The 20,899-nt window shown below is 43.8% G+C and overlaps 2 protein-coding genes across 6 annotated transcripts in view; both read left to right on the top strand.

Annotated features, from left to right (window-relative positions):
* Nucleotides 1–20,899, top strand: part of GOLGB1 (golgin B1) — an 89,245-nt gene that overhangs the window by 10,327 nt on the left and 58,019 nt on the right. For 4 of the 5 annotated variants that reach the window (XM_033959495.1, XM_033959494.1, XM_033959492.1 and 1 more), the window contains 6 exons: nucleotides 2,526–2,669; nucleotides 5,057–5,224; nucleotides 7,665–7,787; nucleotides 10,963–11,076; nucleotides 13,833–14,516; nucleotides 16,737–16,905. In XM_033959495.1, the coding sequence (XP_033815386.1) occupies nucleotides 2,526–2,669; nucleotides 5,057–5,224; nucleotides 7,665–7,787; nucleotides 10,963–11,076; nucleotides 13,833–14,516; nucleotides 16,737–16,905 (1,402 nt within the window). The remainder of the gene's footprint in view (nucleotides 1–2,525; nucleotides 2,670–5,056; nucleotides 5,225–7,664; nucleotides 7,788–10,962; nucleotides 11,077–13,832; nucleotides 14,517–16,736; nucleotides 16,906–20,899) is intronic. The other variant, XM_033959493.1, reaches the window with a different exon arrangement.
* On the top strand, nucleotides 11,954–12,163 carry LOC117367165 (ATP synthase membrane subunit DAPIT, mitochondrial-like). The gene has a single exon (XM_033959497.1). The coding sequence runs from the start codon at nucleotides 11,984–11,986 to the stop codon at nucleotides 12,161–12,163; it is 180 nt and encodes a 59-aa protein (XP_033815388.1). The 5' UTR covers nucleotides 11,954–11,983.

The raw sequence follows: 20,899 nt of genomic DNA, 5'->3' as shown, positions 1-20,899 counted from the left end.
GTGACCGTTCCCTTGAAAGCAAGGTTTGCTCCAGGTTTTGTCCACAGAGTGCTTGAGCGCAAACTGAGTGGCCCTGTGGTGGGCTTTCACCAGGATCGCGTGCTGACTGCACTTCCTCCCCTCCGCCTGCGCACGTGAGCTCTGGTGAGGGTTCGAGGTCTCAGTCCGGCTGGTAGGACTGAGGAGCAGTCTGAAGAAATGAACTATCCCGGTTTACAGGTTTGTCTGAGGCAGAGGTTCTCGTACTGCATTTTAAGTCCAGGCAGCTCCCAGCACCAATATGGCCCAGTGAGTACAGGCGGTTAGAGCCTCTGAGAAAAATTGAGGGGTCCATAAAAGTGATTTCTGAGGGTTTGGGGGGCTAGGGATAAGGTCCCCCACCTCTAAAATCCTATTCACTAAGTTTTTTGACCCTTTAGCTACCATGGGCCATTTTTGATGCTAAAATCGATGCTGCTGCGGCCATCTTAGATTTCCTGATTTTAAAATAAAATCCTCTACCTGCCTCAAAACACCTCTGTTTGGCTCAAAATCCTCAGGCGAGAATACCCAGTATCGTGCCAGGTTTGCACTGGATGGCTGGCAGAGCACCGTCCATGTCCTACCTGCTGCGCGACACAAGAAAAGGGGGGGGAGTTACTGGCTTAGCCCCCTCTTGTCTCTCTGGAGGCATAAAATCCCAGAGAACTTGAGTTTCAAGTCCAGAAATCCTGGCTGGAGCTGGGAAGTGTTGAAAGTGCCTGCTCGACGAAGTGCAGTCATGGATCTGCTGTTAAAACCCAGAGTGGAACACTGGAGCAGCTGCTGGATGTCCTGATCTGGTTTTGCTTCAGAATTACTTTTGTGTGGATGATTTTATTTTATGTGGATGCTTTATTGTACCTTTGGAACTTTGACATTTTTCAAATAAAGTTCATTTAAGGAACATCGTCATTCCACAGAGTTTCTTTTGGTTTCTTCATTTATATAGTTGACATAAATCATCAATTGGTCTTCAAAGTTCATCTAAGTATGAAGATTATAAGTTCATTCCAGAAAATCAATGCACACTTATCTCTCTGCTAAGCTAATCGGAGTCCTTTTCTTCTTCAATTGTCACACCTTTTCTTCTTCAATTGTCACAGTCCAGTAGCTAGACCCAAACGGTATTCAAAGTGTCCAAAATCCACAAGTTTAAAAAAAGTATCATATTCACTACGTTGAGCCAACTCTTTGATCCACTTTTAGTTATCAACGCTAGCCTCCAACTCCAGCTGAGTTTCAGTTGAGACCATCATCAGGGAGGTTTATCACGTGAATACTGACATTATTTTTAATTCATCTCTCTGGTTGAGGATTCCAGGAGACAGCGATATTTCAAAAACCTTTCAAAATTGCGTTAGCATAGTAAGATTAATCAAATTTTTCCTGGAAGCGTTTTAGAAGTACATCATGGTAGAAATGGAGTCGGAGAAATTTGTCAAAGACATAAGTTTTGATCGACTTCCTAAAAGTTTGGTAAGAAAGAGCGTTTGAGATAAAGTTGGTTAAACATTTATTCCATTTGCCTGCTTGGAATGATAATGTTCTATCGAGGAATCTTTTGTAGATACAGCCCTTCAAGGATGGGAAAGCGAACAAGTAGGCACTACGTGTACAAGTTGTGCCTGGAAAATCGAAATGATGAGATAGATAGATTGGGGATGCAAGTCTTAGAGCCTTATATTTGCAGCCTCCATTTTCATGCTACTTTCTTTCTAGGAAGGAAATGTTGGGGAAAATTTCAGTCACTATTTATATTGATAATTGGGCAGTGGTGTAGCGTGGGCTAGAGGCGCCTGGGCGTTGGCGCTCCTTCCCTGATTCCCCCCTCCCTTCCCCCATACCTCTAGTCAGTAGCATAGCGAGGGTGAGAGATGCCTGGGCAGTAGCGTTTCTTCTCCGATCCCCCCTCCCTTCCCCCATACCTCTAGTCAGTAGCATAGCGAGGGTGAGAGATGCCTGGGCGGTGGCGCTTCTTCCCCGACCCCCTTCGCCCTTCCCCCATACCTCTAGTCAATAGCATAGCGAGGGTGAGAGGCGCCTGGGCGGTGGCGCTCCTTCCCCGATCCCCCCGCCCTTCCCTCATACCTCTAGTCAGTAGCATAGCGAGGGTGAGAGGCGCCCGGGGCAGTGGCACCCCCTCCACTGCCCTCGTCTCCACTCCCTTGCTCCTTCCCTGGCCTCCCCCTGCCATGCACGGCCCCTCCCTTCCCCCCTAGCTTTAGCTGTTCACCGCCATGACCAACAATTTCAACGTGCTCCTTGCGACCACTTCCTCTCCCTTTGATGTCACTTCCTATGTGCGGCACCTTCAAGAGACTTCAGCGGGAGACAGCGCGGTCGCGAGGAGCACGTTTGAGTTGTTACTTGGGGCAGTGAACTAGAGGTATGGGGGGAAGAGAGGGGATGCCGGCGCCCCCCACCATGATGACACCCCCCTTTACTACGCCACTGTATGTGTGCATATTTTTATTATTTGTGTTGAGATTCTTTATCCTTCTTAGGAGGAAAAGGATCTGGGAGATGCTAAATTAGCAAAGCTAAAACTTCAGGCAAAGGCAAAAGTGGTCTCTCTGAATAAACAAATTGATGAGCTGAAGAAGGCATCGTCGGGGATTTCTGCAGAGCCTCAGGAGTCGCCTGGTCAGGTAAGAATGGGGGCATGTCCTGTATCTAAACCTTAGCTATAATTGATTTCATGATGGTGTTTCTGTCTGCCTAGTGGTTAGTTGGTTGTGTGGCTAGGAAAAGTAGGGCTGTGGAGTCGGTAGATAAATGCTTCGACTCCTCAGTTTCTGGTACCCATGACTCCAGGTACCCAAAATTGTCTCCAACTCCGACTCCACAGCCCTAGCAGGGCTGTGGAATCGGTAGATAAATCCTTTGACTCAACTCCTCAGTTTCTGGTACCCACGACTCCGACTCCAGGTAACCAAAATTGACTCGGGCATGGATCGGACATGGAAACGGGGGTTAGTGAATATAGCCCAATTTCTGTACCTGGAACTTTAAGTAAATTGCTTTGATGTGATCATAGCAGCCAAGCTGGTTTATAAAAAACAAGCTTCTCTTTCATTATATTACGTCTCGCGCTTATTGCCCGCCAATACCAGAGACAGATCAAGGAAGTATTCAACAAGCAGAGAATCAATACATCATAAGAGCAAATATGGTCGCTAACAGGTTACATTATAACTTTTATTCAAAATTAACATAATTAGTCTGTAGAGAAAGAGAGGATCTATCATTATAATTTTGATTAAAATAAAACTATAAAACATCTTACACGAATTGATATATAAAACTAAGAGATAAGGAAATAATTCTCCAGTAATATCACAGTCTAGAAGATTCAGAACCTTATAAACATTCATTCAGGCTTTAATAGATATTTTCTAAACAAAAAAATGTTTCAAATATTTTTGAAACTGCCCATACTGGATGATAACTTCTGACTGATACAGGTAACATATTCCAAATTCTAGCATCCTGGTCAGGAAAAGCAGTTGAATGGATACATTTGTATCTTTCATGCAGTAAACTTGTGTAATTCAAAGTTAAGAAATGTTTTAGTAGAAGGTACAAAATGTTATTTAGATCCATCATATACTTCGGTGCATGACCCTGGATAATCGGGAAGGCCATCACCCATAGTTTAAAACTTGCTCAGGCCAATTTGCTTTGATATGGAAAGAGAAAGAGAAGCAGGAGAACAGGTTATTTTAGAGTTTGAAGTGTGTATGGATGTCTTAACACTGCAACATGTTCATGTGGCAAGGGGTGTATGTGGTCTGGGTATATTTTGGGCAGGACTAAGGAAGGGCCGAGAGATTGATCACAGATGGAGAAGTGACATTGATGTCTAAAAAGATGGACATTTGTTATTTAGATCTGGTACTTGGCACGTCCAGGCTACAGAGAGGTGCTCTGATTGAGCAGCTGTCCACTGGAGGAATTAAATATTACACCTCTTAATCCTCCAATGGTTGCCATCGCCTTTCCCTCTCCCCTGATATGTGCCAGCTTTGTGGGTACCTGAGGACTCTCAGTATTGAGCAAATGCCCTCACTTTGTCCAGAGAGGGTTAGTTTTACGATGGGTTTAGCATACTCAGGGGTCCTTTTACTAAGGCGCGCTAGTGCATCTTAGCACGCGCTAAATGCTAACGTGTGGCAACGTGTCCATAGGATATAATGGACGTGTTAGCATTTAGGGCGCGCTAAAACGCACTAGCACACCTTAGTAAAAGGACCCCTCAGTTATTCTGAAAAGTTGGCTGCTATTCCTGAATGTGAAACTGGCAAGGGATACCAAGCTCTATGATAGCTTCAGGTATTATGGGCGTTCTTACCAGACTGGCATCTGTGTTCCCTCTAAACTGAGCACATGAGCAATCGCTCATAAATGCTAGGAGCGTCGCTCCTGTCCCAGCCCACCGCTGGACAACCAGGTCTTACAGCAGGTCCGGAGTAGGCCTGTAAGATATCTGGAGGGAGGGGGGACAGGGTGCAGAGCCTGGCAGGGGATTGAGTGAGAGAGGGGGGACTGGGTGCAGAATCTGGCAGGGCAGGGAGGCTGGGTGCAGAGCTTGGCAGGGCGCTTGAATATAAACCCTCCAGGTTTATATTTGAGTCGACCGTTTTTTCTCCTTTTTTGAGGGAAAAAAAGGGTTACCTTGGTTTATATTCGGGTTGGTTTATATTTGAGTATATATGGTAAGTAGATGAAGATAAGTATATTAAAAGGGGTAGTTGGAAAAATTCTTAGATTGCAAAAGTATCTGCAAGTAACAAGGTTCACTTGCTCTTTCTATGTACTGATGTAGGGAAAGATAACAATTTTCTACTGTAAACTGAATTGCTGTGGTAGTATTTCATTTTGCCTTCCCCTATATCACAGCTCAGGGAACTATTAAGGCATAGCCAAAATAGGGTCATCTTCGGCAACATGTATTGCTGGCATTGGCAGTGCCTTTGGTGGTAAGGGTGGGGCGGACCAGTTATCTGTCTTATTACACTGTTATTTATCTTTACAGCTGATTGGTTTGCACAATTTCCAGGAGGAACTCAAAGCATTAAAGCGCAATTTGCAGGAGAAGGAAGGATTGTGTAGGGAGCTCCAGGATATGGTCACCAGCTTGAAAGAACAGTTGGGGGTATCCAACAACAGTCTAAAACAAGCTGCAGCCCAACACACAGAACAGGTAAAACTGTGGCATAGAGGGATCAGTAGTAATCGGGAGAGTGTGGCGCAGGGGTTAAAGCTACAGCCTCAGCACCCTGGGGTTGTGGGTTCAAACCCACGCTGCTCCTTGTGACCCTGGGCAAGTCACTTAATCCCCCTATTGCTCCAGGTACATTAGATAGATTGTGAGCCCACCAGGACAGAAAGGGAAAAAATGCTTGAGTACCTGAATAAACTCATGTAAACCGTTCTGAGCTCCCCTGGGAGATCAGTATAGAAAACTGAATAAATAATATGAAAAGTTTCTGGTAACCAGAGCTGATATTGTGATGTCACAATGCCTCATTCCTCCAATAAGAGCCAACCTCATCAGTGATGTCACAATGGCTTGATTGTCCTTTACTTGGCTCACTTCTAATACATTTTGATTTCCAGAGTGGTGCAGTGGTTAACGCTACAGCCTCAGCACCCTGAGGTTTTGGGTTCAAACCCAACATAAGAATTGCCACTACTGGGTCAGACCAGTGGTACATCATGCCCAGCAGTCCGCTCCCGCGGCGGCCCGTAGGTCAAAGACCAGTTCCCTAACTGAGTCTAACCTTACCTGCGTACGTCCTGGTTCAGCAGGAACTTGTCTAACTTTGTCTTGAATCCCTGGAGGTGGTTTCCCCTATAACAGCCTCCAGGAAAGCATTCCAGATTTCTACCATTCTCTATGTGAAGAAGAACTTCCTTACGTTTGTACGGAATCTATCCCCTTTTAACTTTAGAGAATGCACTCTAGTTCCCTCCACCTTGGAGAGGGTGAACAACCTGTGTTTATCTACTAAGTCTATTCCCTTCATTATCTTGAATGTTTCTGCTCCTTGTGACCCTGGGCAAGTCACTTAATCCCCTCATTGCCCCAGGTACATTAGATAGATTTGTGAGGCCGCTGTGACTGCACAGTTTGCAAACCCCTGCAGCCAGCCCTGAGTGACCAGCAGGCTGTACAGGCTCTTTTTACAGAGTATCTTTAAGTGTTAAAAGACTTTTCCAGTTGTCACTCAGTGGAGAACTGAAATGCATGTTGGAAATTACTGCCTATGGCATCTGGCAAGCAGCAATAGAATGGGTTTGTGCTTTCCAGACTATATTAGTGCTTTCCAGACTATATTAATACTTTTGCAGTCATGTTGTTGTTGTTTTTTTTTTTTAATATGGATGAATTAAAACATTTGTAACAATATAGCTTTAATGCATTGTTATGGGCAGAGCAGTAATTCGGAGAGTAATGATGAAAAGTGAGTCAAAATATTCTAAACCATTATTTATCAGTAAAAGAAATCAATTCTTTTTCATGATGCACCCTTCAAAAACCGAGTGCAGAAAACAAGGTTTGCAGAAAAAGTTTAGTGTTCATCAGTCCTGATCTTTTAAAGAAGTTTGCACATCTCCTTACGTACTAGGGATTCTATGCCATCAATATTTTCATATTCTTATAATCCAGCGTCATAAATCTACGATGATAGGAAGTTTAATCAGTGGACAGACCATGCTTGGAATAGTGGCTCGTAACTCGTTCTTTGGAACATGCTCAGCCAGTCGGGTTTTTAGGATGAACACGTATGAGATAAATTGCCATGCAGGGACTCAATTGTATTCAAATCCATCTCATGCCTAACTTATTAGTTAGCAATATTGGTTCAACATTGTGTTGATAAAATAAATGTGACTGTTTGCAGTGACGTGATGAGGGTAAGAGGCGCAGTGGCGCCCTCCTCTCTGCCCCCTCCTGCGCCAACCCCACCCCTCCCCACTCCTTCTGCACCACCACACCACACTCATGCCCTCCCTTCCCACCCTCATACCTCTTTAAATCTTTACCAGCTTGAGTAGCTTCTCCAGCCTGGTGCTCGTGTTCCCTCTGACGTCACTTCCTGGCTCCTTGACCTGGAAGTAATTTCAGAGGGAGCCAGTCTGGCGTCAACAACAGGCTAGAATAGCTGTTCATGCTGGCAAAGATTTTAAAGAGGTATGGGGAGGCGGGAAGGAAGGACACAAGCCTGGCGTGGGGGGCAGAGAGGTCTTTATCTGCCGTCATTTGCTATGTTGTGGATTTCCTAAAATTGCAGCTGCCGCAAAAGCTAAAAGTTCTACATAAAATGGAAAAGTCTATAATTAGGAAACAAGATGGCAGCAGGAGAAAAATAAAATTCAACTATATGTGCTATTCAAAATGTGCAAAACAGTACCGAAATTATATGGTATTATTTAGAGATTGTGGGCTACAGATTTACAAACTAGTCTGTATAGTTTAGCCTACGAATCGTAAACCTCAAATAAAAACAGTGAGGCAACATCTGACAAACAGAATCTCGACAGTAAGCGCTTCGACATCCAGGAAATGAAAACGGCTTAGCTAGCTAGAGTCCATAGTGTGTACTGAGGGAGTGTTCTCTCTTGACTTTGTTCCCTAGCTGAGTTCCCTGCAGCAGGTGATCCAGGAGAAGGATGCCCGTTTTCAGGAGCAGGTCCATCGCCACGAAGAGGAGCTTCTTCAGGTAGCTGCCCAGTCAAATGCTGGTGCCGAAATGCAGGAGGTATGCATCGAACAAAGCCATCTCAGTGTGTCTGGGTTTGGAAAGCTTTTTGGATCTCAGGAGGTGTCAGATTTAAAAAGTGGTTAGCATTAGTATTTCTTTAAATTAAGACTTTGACAATATTTATGGTATTTACTGCCTTATGATTTTTCTGTGTCATTTTTAGATTATTACTTATGTGGTCCTACGAAATTTGTGAGGGTGTTGCAGGTTGTGCAAAATTCAGCTGGTAGAATGCTCATGGGATATTCTAGAAGAGATTGTGGAGTCTGATGTTACTGAAGCAGACTTTATTAAGAAGATAATCCACAACTTTGGAGCAGTGAAAATCATCCACAACTTTAAAGATTGAAGAGGACCCAATACGGTCCGTGTTTCTACCTAAGTCTTCTTCAGGGGTCCCGAGTGGTCTCTTCAAAAGATAGGTGGATATAATAACCTAAGTCCGTACTTTCCTCTAGCGTTCCAACAGGTAACTTGAGCTGGATATAGAAAGAGAGGCTTCTAAGTCCATGTTGGAAAAAGCAAAAGCAGAAACGAAGAGGAAGGAATGGTTATTTCACCAGCTTCAGGGTGAGATGCAGAGTTTAAAGGAGCAGTTGGAAGAGACAAGGAAAGTCTGTGCTAATGTTGAGTCTGAGAGGAACATCCAAGAACAAAAGTATGGAGAGGAGGTGCAGAACCTTAAGGAGCAGCTGGAGGAAGCGAGAAGAGTGGTGCAGGAGCAACAACTTGAAGAGGAGATACAGAGCCTTAGGGAACAGTTGGAAGAAGCAAGGCGAATCTGCTAATGCAGATGAACAAAATCTGAAAGAGTTGGAGGAGGCAGAGACAGTCCACGCTGAGCTGAAGTCTGAAAGAGGGTTTGAGGATCAGAAGCATAGAGAGGAGGTGCAGAGTCTTAAGGAACAGGAATGCTAGAGGAAAGTACTGGACGTAGGTTGTTACATCCACCTATCTTTTGAAGAGACCACTCGGGACCCCTGAGGAAGACATTTAGGTTTTCCTGTGGATTCAAGGGGATCAACTTCTCGGTATATTCTAGAAGGGAATCTTATGCCATCTGAACTAAAGACGCTGCACACTGGCTGCCTGTATCTCAGCCAGGGACATTTAGGAGGACATTCTATAAGAGGCACCTAAAGATAGATGCCTAACTTAATTAGTAAACTGGCTTCAATTATGAGGTTTAACAAGCTTATAATTGGGGGGGAAAAAATTAATTGGATGATAGGCGCCTGTCTTAAGCATAATTCTATAAAAGATAGGCGCCTAACTCCAAAGTAGATGTGTTTAAGGGTGGAAAAGGACTTGGGTGCTGCTAGGCCCGATACTCTAAAGAACTTGGGGGCCTATAACGTAGGCCTTTAAAACCCTGGCCTACATTACAAGTGCGATTCTGTAATAGTTGCTTAAGTGTGATTGACAAGAGATAGGCGCCTGTATTTTTAAATGCCTTTTACAGAATTTCTCCCTTAAGTGTTATAGCTTTTACTTCGTCGACCCGTGGTAAAAAGCTCTACCGCGGTTTGATAAAAGGAACCCTAAACGTTTGTTCCCCATTTCAGAAGAGGACTGCACGGCTACGTCAAAAATGTCACAATGTTTTCTTCAGTGCTAACTGGGCTTCAGTTGAGCCCATTTCTCACAATTTCTTCAAGATATATTCTATGCCAGTGGTCTCAAACTCAAACCCTTTGCAGGGCCACATTTTGGATTTGTAGGTACTTGGAGGGCCTCAGAAAAAAATAGTTGATGTCTTATTAAAGAAACTAGTCGTTAAGCCCGTTACATTAACGGGTGCTAGAACATATGTGTGTCTGTCTGTGTTTCTTTATCTCTCTCTCCTTGGCCACTGTCTGTGTCCTTTTGTCTCCCCCTCCCCGAAGAAGCTGTCTGCCCCAGCACACCCCTCCCCCCAAAGCAGCCCCCTTTCCCTCTCCCTAACTGTCTCTCCATGGCCCTCTTCTGTCTTCCCCCCAGAGCAAAGCTGTCTCCCCCAGCACACCCCTCCCCCAAAGCAGCCCCCTTTCACTCTCCCTGTCTCTCCATGGCCCCTTCTGTCTTCCCCCCAGTGCAAAACTGTCTGTCCCCAGCATACCTCCCCCCCAAAGCAGCCCCCTTTCCCTATCTCTCCATGGCCCCTTCTGTCTCCCCCAGCACACCCCTCCCCCAAAGCAGCCCCCTTTCCCTCTCCCTGTCTCTCCATGGTCCCTTCTGTGTTCCCCCCAGAGCAAAACTGTCTGTCCCCAGCACACCTCCCCCCCAAAGCAGCCCCCTTTCCCTCTCCCTATCTCTCCATGGCCCCTTCTGTCTCCCCCCAGCACACCCCTCTCCCCCAAAGCAGCCCCCTTTCCCTCTCCCTCTGGCTCCCTGTATTTATTCCCCTGCTTACCCTCCCTGCATCCCGGCGTGTTCTGGCCTGCTCCAGGCCGCGATCATGGTGGCCGGCCTCAGTGAACCTCACAGGCCGCTCCCCAACCTGGAAGCACACTACCTCACGACGCAATCCCGTGCATCAGAGGGAACTTGCCACCGAGGCTGGAAAGCGGCCCGCGAGGCCCGCCAAAGCCGGCCACGATCGCAGGCTGCCCGAAGAGAAGGATCAGCAGCAGCGGTGAGCGAGGCCGGGAGGTGAGGTGCTTGCTTCCTGTTGGTGAGGAGCTTGCTTCAGATTGGTGAGTGAGGAGGGGAGTGGCCAGAGTGATCCCTGGCCGCGTTCTAAAATGGAAAGCGGCCAGGGATCAGAAAACACGGCCCCAGGGATCACGATTTTTCAAAAGCACATGCGCGCTCTAGGGTTTTATTATATAGGATGACAATTTTGCATGAGGTAAAACTCTTTATAATTTATAATGGAGTTCCTTTTGACTAAGTCTTAATAATAATATTGTAATTTATAGCTAAAGAGACATATGATCAAGAAACTGTTTTATTTTATATTTGTGATTATGATAAACATACCAAGGGCCTCAAAATAGTACCTGGAGGGCCGCATGTGGACCCCGGGCCGTGAGTTTGAGACCACTGTTCTATGTCTACCCTCTCTCACTTCTTTTCTAGAACCTCTTCCATCTGTCTATGATAACCATGGTGTTATGTGCTGCTATTCCCATACTGAAACTGTAAAATGCCAGCATTGTGTGAGGTGCTATAGCCATTGTCTCTCCCTAAGGCACTGAAGGCACTGCAGAGGAAGGAGGAAGAGCAGAAAGAGGCACTGCTTGCCCGCACTCGAGTGGTGGAGATGTTGCAACAGGAGTTGGAGAATGCTGATCAGAAGAAACAGGTATTAGAGTCAAATGTCCTTATGTTGTTCATTTTTCTTTCCCCCCAATTTTTGTACTCCCCATTTCTCTGCGCTGCTTTTATTTTTAACTGGAAATCAGTTTGACTAACTCATGGAATAATATGCTATGTGGTATAATTATAAAGCTATATAGACACAATTAGTCTCTTGAGACATGAATTTTGAAATAGCGGGCTTTCAGCACACAGTAGTTTTGGTTTTTTTTAAAAATCTTGAAATGCGGTGTTTTAATGTAATCTAACGTATCATTTTAGTTATTTTTTTGTGTGTTTTTTTGGTTTTTTTTTCTTTTTTAGAAAATACTTTATTGAAATTTTAAATGTACAGTACCAACAAACTACCCAGATACATAAGAAATGTCCCCCAAACTGAAACCCAACCCCCACATCACAGGTTTATAGGAAATCACTTGTTTGACCCCTATTCCCAGATAATCTCTAATTTAATTATATTAAATATGTAGTTTTGCTGTTATCTTCAGAGATTTGTCACCTACATTTGTCTCTTTTGATTTCAAGTATAGCAAGTTTTTAAAGAGACATGACTTTCACATTAACCCTGGCTTTGGCTTTCTAGGTTATACTGAGCCCCTGAAAAATTAAGTCAAAATCTTTTTCTTGGATTATATTGAGTGTATAATTGCATTACAGCTTCGTGTCCCTTTCTGTCAATTGCAGCCTGTAGTTGTTGCTAAACCTTTTGCAACATTGAATCTCTTAATTTGTACTAGTTTTCAGTGTGGATTTGTGATTGTGAAGCACATGATGACACAGTTGTTATCTTTGTACATAGACTGTGCAGTTCTGGTCACCATATCTCAAAAAAAGATACAACGGCCTTAGAAAAGGTACAGAGAGGCTGCCCGGTAGGGGAAGAATCAGCAACTATGGCAGGACATGATTCTGGTGCACAGTACAACTTCACCGGAATCCAGAAATTCTTCAACTCGTACACGATGACAGGCAGGAGGAATTGTGTGTTGGCAACATTTGTAGGAATTGCGATGACCTTTCTTTATTTCAAACTAAAGCCTAAAAAACAAACTCCAGCTGTGAAAGAAAAATAATTTAATGTTGGTTCCTAGTTTCTCTCTGTACTGGATGATGCTTGGAAGCAGAACAAAACACCATCTTTCCAGAAATAAATAAAAGCATTGACTACAAAAAAAGAAAAGAAAAGGTACAGAGAAGGGCAACAAAAATGGTAAAAGGGATGGGACGACTTCCCTATGAGGAAAGACTAAAATGGCTAGGACTCTTCAGCTTGGCGAAGAGACGGCTCAGATGTGATATGATAGAGGTCTATAAAATAATGAGTAGAGTGGAAAGGGTAGATGTGAATCGCTTGTTCACTCTTTCCAAAAATACTGGGACTAGGGGACATGCAATGAAGCTACTAAGTAGTGGATTTAAAACAAACCAGAGAAAATATTTCTTCACATAACGTGTAATTAAACTCTGGAATTTGTTGCCGGAGAATGTGGTGAAATCAGTTAGCTTAGCAGGGTTTAAAAAAGGCTTGGATAATTTCCTAAAAGAGAAGTCCATAGGCCATTATTGAGATGGCTTGGGGAAAATCCACTGCTTATTCCTAGGATAAGCGGCATAAAATCTGTTTTACTACTTGGGATCTAGCTAGGTGCTTGGGACCTGGGTTGGCCACTGTTGAAAACAGGATACTGGGCTTGATGGACTTTCAGTCTGTCCCAGTAGGGCAATTCTTATGAAAATTGAATATCTGTTAATAGGGCAATAGGCTTATGGAATTTTAGCTTGAGGCAAAGTTGCACAAAAAAATGTATCGGCTAGAAATTAAAAGTAGAATGATGTAACAAGAGCTGAAGACAAATGCTGTCTGTTAAAACTGTATTTATAATTAAAGAGCTTGTGTATGCATGAATTTCTGTACTAAAAGGTTAACTTGTATTAATATGCTTAGTGTGTCCCAAAACTTGTGTTTATAATAGGAATAGGTGTGAGGAAACATTAAAGTGAGAAACATACATGTCTGATTTAATTATAACAACTACAGAAGTGTCCTGCAGTGGTTCCTGCTATTTTAATGAATTAGTTAAAAACTTTTTATTCTAGTCTTGAATGTGACTCTTTCCATTTTGGTGGATGCATCTTCTTTTGAGCTTGCTTCAGAGTGTTCAAGCTGATGGGTCTGAAACTGTGTAAGAAAGAGGTTTGACTTTTTGGGTATAGTTTAACCAGAGTCATCCAGTTAACTTAATTCAGGTATTCAGTCTGAATAGCCATCATCCAGATCATAGGCTTGCTATTTTGGTGGTGTCAGTTACATGGACAGCTTTGATCAGTCAGCACAGACTTTGAGCGCGAACTTGCCAAAGTGAAGCGTACCCTGAAATGGTCCAGCACTGCTTTTTTGTCTAGGCAGCATGTTGCCCAGGCAAAATTATTCTTTGTCAAGTTTTGATAATCTAAAAACTCTTAAGGAGCTCATTTTGATTAGCCTGTCTACAAAGGGAAAGACGATCAGTGTGTGCATGAATATCTATCTGTATGTCCTCAAATAATTTTGGAGTTTAGAGTCTTATTCACGTCTAATTTTCAGAATGTGTCAGGATGGGAGGGAGTAATTGACATGGATGAGATATTTTCAGCTGCATTCATATCGTTGGATGTGTGCGCGTGTCCTGGAAAATAGGCCCTTTAGTTCTGAGTAGAACTCTATCTTATAGATTTATATTTTTTACTTCTTGATTTCTACAGATTCTTTCACAGCAATTGTGTGAGGTGGAGGCTGAGATGAGATCCCTGAAAGTTGATCTGGATACAGAAAGAGAGGCTTCTAAGTCCATGCTGGAAAAATCAAAAGCAGAAACGAAGGAGAAGGAACAGTTATTTCACCAGCTACAGGGTGAGATGCAAAGTTTAAGGGAGCAGTTGGAAGAGGCAAAGAAAGTCTGCGCTAACGTTGAGTCTGAGAGGAACATCCAAGAACAAAAGTATGGAGGGGAGGTGCAGAACCTTAAGGAGCAGCTGGAGGAAGCGAGAAGAATCGGTGCTAATTTGGAACCTAAAAGAAAAATGCAAGAGCAACAACGTGAAGAGGAGATACAGAGCCTTAGGGAACAGTTGGAAGAAGCAAGGCGAATCTGTGCTAATGCAGATGAACAGAATCTGAAAGAGGAAGTACAAATCCTTAAGAAAAAGTTGGAGGAGGCAGAGACAGTCCACGCTGAGCTGAAGTCTGAGAGAGAGCTTCAGAATCAGAAGCATAGAGAAGAGATGCAGAGTCTTAAGGAGCGACTGGAGGAGATGAGAGGCTTCCAAACTGAGCTGGAGTCGGAGAAAAACATCCAGGATCAGATGCTCGGAGGTGATCTGCAAAACCTGAAGGAGCAGTTGAAAGAAGCCATCTGCACTGAGGAAGAGTCACAGGAAAATTCCCAGGTACAGAAGTTTTGGGGGGAAATGGAGAACAATGCACATTGCTCGTCTTTCCAAACCAGCAGGTGCTTGGCTGCTGTTAGCGCCTTAAATCGATAGGAAATTTTAAGGATTAACAACTTCATATTTATTTGGTGGATGGGGTTTTCTGATAATTCCCTAGAAAATTTAATGTAATATTTTTTTTTTAAGTCAATTATATTTATTTAACATTAGACAAAAGCAGAACTAAACACTTTTTAGAAAAGTAACTGGAAAAGACGATGGGAAACATCAGTATAGTAAACTGGGTGGATGATGTAGGAAATTTTGCACAGTGAAATTTGATGAGCAGAGTCTTCTCACTGGGACACATAGAAACATCTAATCCTTTCTGCTGTTATTAAAAATGTTTAATAAAAAGCTAAATGGAAGAAGAAATACTCTAATCCTTGCCAAACTAACATTTTAAAAAGCTGATTAATTTTCCTCCCCAATGTTCAAGGAATTTTTTCTTTTGATTTCTTTGTTAGCTAATTTATTTTGTATTTCGTAGATATTTTTAAGGACCTCTGCCTGTATTTCAGTTCACAAATCCAGTAGAAAATAAGCTATGTACCCAGGTAAATCGACTGTCTGAATACTTCCCAGCTATTGCTGTTGTTAGGTGCCATTAACTCATGCTCAAGTCCTAGCGACATGATGAATTACAGATCTAGAGACATCGGTTTTGTGCTAGTCTGGTAAGGTTCTCCAGCGTCAATCTGATTGCAGGTCGTCCTCTTTGCTTGGCTCCTTCAATCTTCTCAAACATAATGTCCTTCTCCAATGATCTTTCTCTTCTGACAGTGTGACCGAAATAAGACAGTCGTCACTAGGTCACTCGAAGCCCAAGTGATGAAGTTACGACTGTCTTATTTTGGTTATACCTTCAGAAGAGAAAGATCATTGGAGAAGGACATTGTGTTTGGTGAAAAGTGGGATCAACAACATGGTACATTTTTTGCCAGTTAAGGGCTAAGCATTTTGACTTATACCCCTGTTAATTTCAAGAGGAAAAATACCTGCAGAAAAAGCATTGACAAATAGTGGGGGGGGGGGGCATTTTGTTTTTCCATGACAATTTTCAAAAGGAAAAGATGTTTGTACTTTTCCCTTGAGAACAGATGTAAAACCTGCAGGTAAAAATAATAAGAGTTTACTGTTTGAAGGCTACCCTCCTCCCATATTCAGTTCTTTTTTATTTTTTTTACAAATCTATAAAGAGTGTCTAAAACAGCTGATAAATGTATTAATATAATTAATTGTCCCCAGAGAAATAAATGTATGTTGGTTGCATATAAATTTTCTGTAATTTTTGAAATATTTAAATCATTTGTCCTCTCTAAAGAGGTTGCCACAAATATTGATGATAAACATTTATAATCTTCCCAGGAAATTCAATTAAGGGTTTCATTTAATTACTGAAATGCTGCATTTGGCTTCCTACACCATCATTCCACATGATTTATGTATTGAGCAGTCAGCCTTCCCCTCATAAAGTTGAAAGGCTTTGTGGTTTATAATGTCTGTCCAGCTTTGACCCCAGATAGTGAACCCATACTGATATTTACAAGTTAATATGAACAGGTACTAGTTGGTCTTTATGAATTTTTCAAAGAGTCTTTTTCACATATATTGTTAGAGATCTGTTGACTTTTTTTGCTGGCAGCCTGAATTGTTTTCTTATTGATGGATTCTTAGATATTAAAAATACAGTAAAATCTTGGTTTACGAGCATAATTCGTTCCAGAAGCATGCTTGTAATCCAAAGCACTCGTATAGCAAAGCGAATTTCCCCATAGGAAATAATGGAAACTCAGACAATTCGTTCCACAACCCAAAAACTTTAATTCAAAATACTATACGTACTTGTATTGCAAGACCTCACTCATTTAGAACAGTCACTAAACTGCAGCATCAGAGAGAGACGAACCATCGGCTCAGTTGTCAAGTGTGTATACTGTATGTACTTGTATTGCAAGACATTGCTTGTATATCAAGTTAAAATTTGATAAAATGGTTTGCTTGTCTTGCAGACCAAGTTACTTGCAATCCAAGGTTTTACTGTACTGGAAAAACCAGATAATTGTGGAATGGACACGCTACTATAGAGATGGCTTTCCAATGGTCGCCTTTGGTTGTTTTGGTTCTGTTGTGCATGTCCACTCCTGATTGGCTCTTTTTGTGCTTTGTATTTTGTAGAAGGGTGTAGATCAGGGAGAGGTGAAACCGGAGGAAAATGAAAGCAGTTCCCAACCGGTTTGGGAGCAAGAAGTGACTTTACTGCAGAGAAGAGTAATGAAGTTGGAAGAAGAAAAGAAAAATTTGATTGTCCGCAAGGCTGATTTGGAGAAAGTGAAAGCTGAAAATGGTACAGTAAAACAGTGTTAGAGGAGAATAGAAATGGATGATAAGTATTAAGTAGGGCTGTACATCGATTAAAATTTTTAATCGCACGATTAATTGTGATTAAAAATTTTAATTGCATGATTAATCACTTACGCCTCATCACGTTTCCTCCTCTATAGTGCAATACAGTACTTCCCCGATATTCATGGGGGTTCCGTTCCAGGAACCCCCGCGAATGCTGAAAAACCGCGAATACGGTTTTTAGTGGGGGAGATAGGAGAGAGCAGCCGGAGCGCCAGTGAGTGAAGGAAATCACTCGCAGTATGCTCCGACCGCCTCTTCCTGCACTAAAGTCGGGCCTCACCAATCAGGAGCTCCTTTGACACGCTTTGACCCTGTTTTTAAGGGTTCGCTATGGTTTTCTCGGACTATTTTTACTCAAAACAGGCCCTCAGTTTCTATCTTGGATTTTTACAGATTTGATTTTATGTTTAAATGATTTTTATTATTCCAGCAGTAAGAAGCAAATACAAACAGTAGTACCATTCAGGAAATAACATTTTCAACAATATAATCAATTCCACTCCCATCCCCTCCCCTCCCCAAGAATCCATGGCCGGTCCAACAGCTGAGAGTGGGAATAAAATCTTAAAGATTCAAAAGTCTACTGCGAGCACGCGTACAGATTTGATTTCACAGCCCTCCAATGGATCACCTCCTTCCTTCACCAAAGGACCCAAACAGTCCTACTAGGGACACATAAATCTAACCCTAAGCCTATCAAATATGGCGTTCCTCAAGGCGCCCTTCTATCCCCCCTTCTATTCAATCTCTACATCAAACCCGTCATCGATATAGCGCAAAAATATAAAATCAAAATCCACTCTTATGCAGATGACATCCAGCTGCTCCTCCCCTTAGGCGAAAATCGGCCATCCCAAATTGCTAACCTCGAACTCTGCCTCACTGACATGAAAACTTGGATGTCAAACAACAAGCTTCAACTTAACGCATCCAAAACCGAACTCCTATGGATCAGAAACAAAAACACCAAATACCTACGACCTACACTAACATGGGATTCCACTCGACTAACGGCAGCAGATCAAGTTCGCAGCCTGGGAGTAACCCTAGACCGGGGGTCGGCAACCTGCGGCTCCAGAGCCGCATGCGGCTCTTTTCCACCTTTGCTGCGGCTCCGGTAGTGTGTCACGCAGGCATGCAGTTACAAGTCCGGCGTCGCGGCGGGAAATAGCCATGCTGAGCAGTGAGCTCAGCACATACACAGATGAAAGCCTTGCTTGCTGATTGGTCCGGCGGCCCCGCCCCGCCGTGCCGCCGGACCAATCAGCAAGCAAGGCTTTCATCTGTGTAGTGCTGAGCTCACTGCTCAGCATGGCTATTTCCCGCCGCGACGCCTTGTAAGATGCACGCCTGAAAAAGAAATCATCCTGGCCGGGGTCGGTGTCATGCTCCGGAGATCTACAGCCTTCCTATCTCCCTCTCCCTTCTACCTGCTTCCGGCCACATCCCCTGCTCCGCGGCTCTCTTCGGCAACTCAGCAGCAGCGAACGACACAAGCTTCTGACGTCGGGGCCTACCCTCTGCGAGTCCCGCTTGTTTCAACTTCCTTTTTCCACAAAGGCGGGACTCGTAGAGGGAAGGCCTCGATGTCGGTAGCTTGTCTTGATCACCGCTGCTGACGAGTTGCTGAAGAGAGCCGCGGAGCAGGGGGGTGTTGCCAGGTGCAGGTAGAAGGGAGAGGGCCAGATGCAGGACTCGTGGGTGAGGGAAGAGAAGAGAGAGAGAAAGAGAGAGGGGAGGGAAACAAAAGGAAATATTTCATACTGGGCTGGGCCGGAGTGGAGGGAGGGTGGAAAGATTCTGGCTACAGGGTGCATTAACAAAGGAAAAGGGGGGGGAAGCTGAAAATGGAGATAGTGACACAAAGAAGAGAAAGGGTAAGCAGGACCTACTGAATAAGGATAGAGATACAGAGGGGACATGAAGAGGAGGTGAAATAGAGACATAGAAGTAATGCTGAAAAAGTGTGTGTGGGGGGGGGGAGATAAAGACATTGAAAGGGCAAATGGTGAACATGGCGTAAAGATAAGGACAGAGACAAATGAAGATTCTGAAAAAGTGGTGAGATAGGGATATAGGTGAGATGGACACAAAGAAGGGTGATGCTGGAAAATAGGTGGAATGGTAATTCTGACAGACACAGAAGGGAAATGCTGGATCAAGGAGAGATGGGGCTCAGGCTGGATGGAATGAGGAGAAATGCCTTGTTGGCCCGGAACTTCCTCTCCTACGTCAGAATTGACGTCAGGGAGCGGAATGCTGGTCAGCGCAACACTTCTGCAGGGAAAGCTTGGGACGGTGGTGGCTTGGGGGCTGTTCCCCGATTGCGGTGGCAGCAAACCGAGTGGCTTGGGGGACGGCACGGAGACAGAAAGAAGGGGGAACAGGGAGACAGAAAGAAAAAGTTGGGGGAGAGAATGAGGTCTGGAGGAGAGGAAACATACAGGAGGCTGAAAGAAAGGAAGAAAGATTGGATGCACAGTCAGAAGAAGAAAGTGCAACCAGAGACTCATGAAATCACCAAATAGCAAAGGTAGGAAAAATGATTTTATTTTCAATTTAGTGATCCTGTATATAGCATTAAGATAAGAAACAATATATGCAGTGTTAGATTTGTTTTATAATGGTTTTGCGGCTCCAAGTTTTTTTTTTCTTTTCGAAAACGGGTCCAAGTGGCTCTTTATGTTTTAAAGGTTGCAGACCCCTGCCCTAGACGGACACCTATCCTTATCCAACCACATATCCCAAGTAGTCTCCACCTCCTTCTACTACCTTCGCCAACTGAAAAGGATCAAACCCTACATCTCCAAACCAGACCTCGCCCAACTCCTATACGCATATGTCCTCTCCAGAATGGATTATTGTAACTCGCTATTTAACGGACTAACCAAAAATAATATCAGACGCCTCCAACGGGTCCAAAATGCAGCCATCCGCCTCCTACACAACCTCAACTACCGCGATTCCATCTCCCCGGCACTCCATGCTGAACACTGGCTCCCAATTAGCCAACGTTGTACTTTCAAAGCCCTAACAATTGCCCACAAGAGAATCTACTCCACCACCCCCTCCTACATAAAATCCAAACTCCCCATCTACAACCCCACTCGCACCCTCCGCTCAAAGTCAGAGACACGCCTATGCGTCCCCCCCGGAAGATCCCTGCTCACAGAAACTGCCCACAAACGATCCTACAGCCACTTCATTCCACACCTCTGGAACCAACTTCCCCCCCAACTTAGACAACAGAACTCATTATTAGCATTCCGTAAATCGGTAAAGACCCTCCTCTTCAATTAAAGATCTCCTCTGTCTCTCCCCCCCTTAAGCCCCACCCTCCACTCTCCTATCTCCTTCCCGAAATTCCAGTATGACCCTCTCTTACTCTATCCACTAAAAAATTGCATCTATATGCTTATAACTTTCCTTAAATTAAACTACTGTATTTCCCCCTTCTCTCTCTCTGCTTAATCTCCCTGTATTCAATTCTCTCTAAAAACTATAAATCCAACCACTAAACCTGTTGTACTACTTATATGTCTAGTTACTCCGCACTGTGTATGTTCATTTGTAAACCGTTCTGAGCTATTGGGAGGACGGGATAAAAATCTAAATAAATAAATAAAGTTATTTTTTATACTTGCTACCTTCATTTTTGAAAGAAAACCACATAGATGACCTCCCCAGGACAAGATGTTATGGATTCATGTCTCATTTGCAATGGATGGCTGTCGGATGTGCAGCCGTGTTCCAGATGTGCTGCGGCTCGCAAGGGGGGGAGGGGGCGAGGTTTGTCTGGATGCAGTGCCTTCGGCCTACAGGGAGGGTCGTCATGCGCCTTCTGCCCTGACACCTGCAAAAATAGCGTCAGGGGGCCCTGGGGAGTGCGCTGGCGATGTTTCAGTGAAACAACGCAAGCGCAGGTCTGGCAA

The sequence above is a fragment of the Geotrypetes seraphini genome, chromosome 9 (assembly GCF_902459505.1).
Source record: "Geotrypetes seraphini chromosome 9, aGeoSer1.1, whole genome shotgun sequence".
Classification (NCBI taxonomy): domain Eukaryota; kingdom Metazoa; phylum Chordata; class Amphibia; order Gymnophiona; family Dermophiidae; genus Geotrypetes; species Geotrypetes seraphini.
Note: the sequence above shows the minus strand (reverse complement) of the source record. Positions and strands in the feature narration are given on the sequence as shown.

What these genes read in the sequence shown, in the direction of transcription:
- LOC117367165 (XM_033959497.1), top strand. Translation starts at nt 11,984, where the DNA reads ATGGCAGGACATGATTCTGGTGCACAGTACAACTTCACCGGAATCCAG.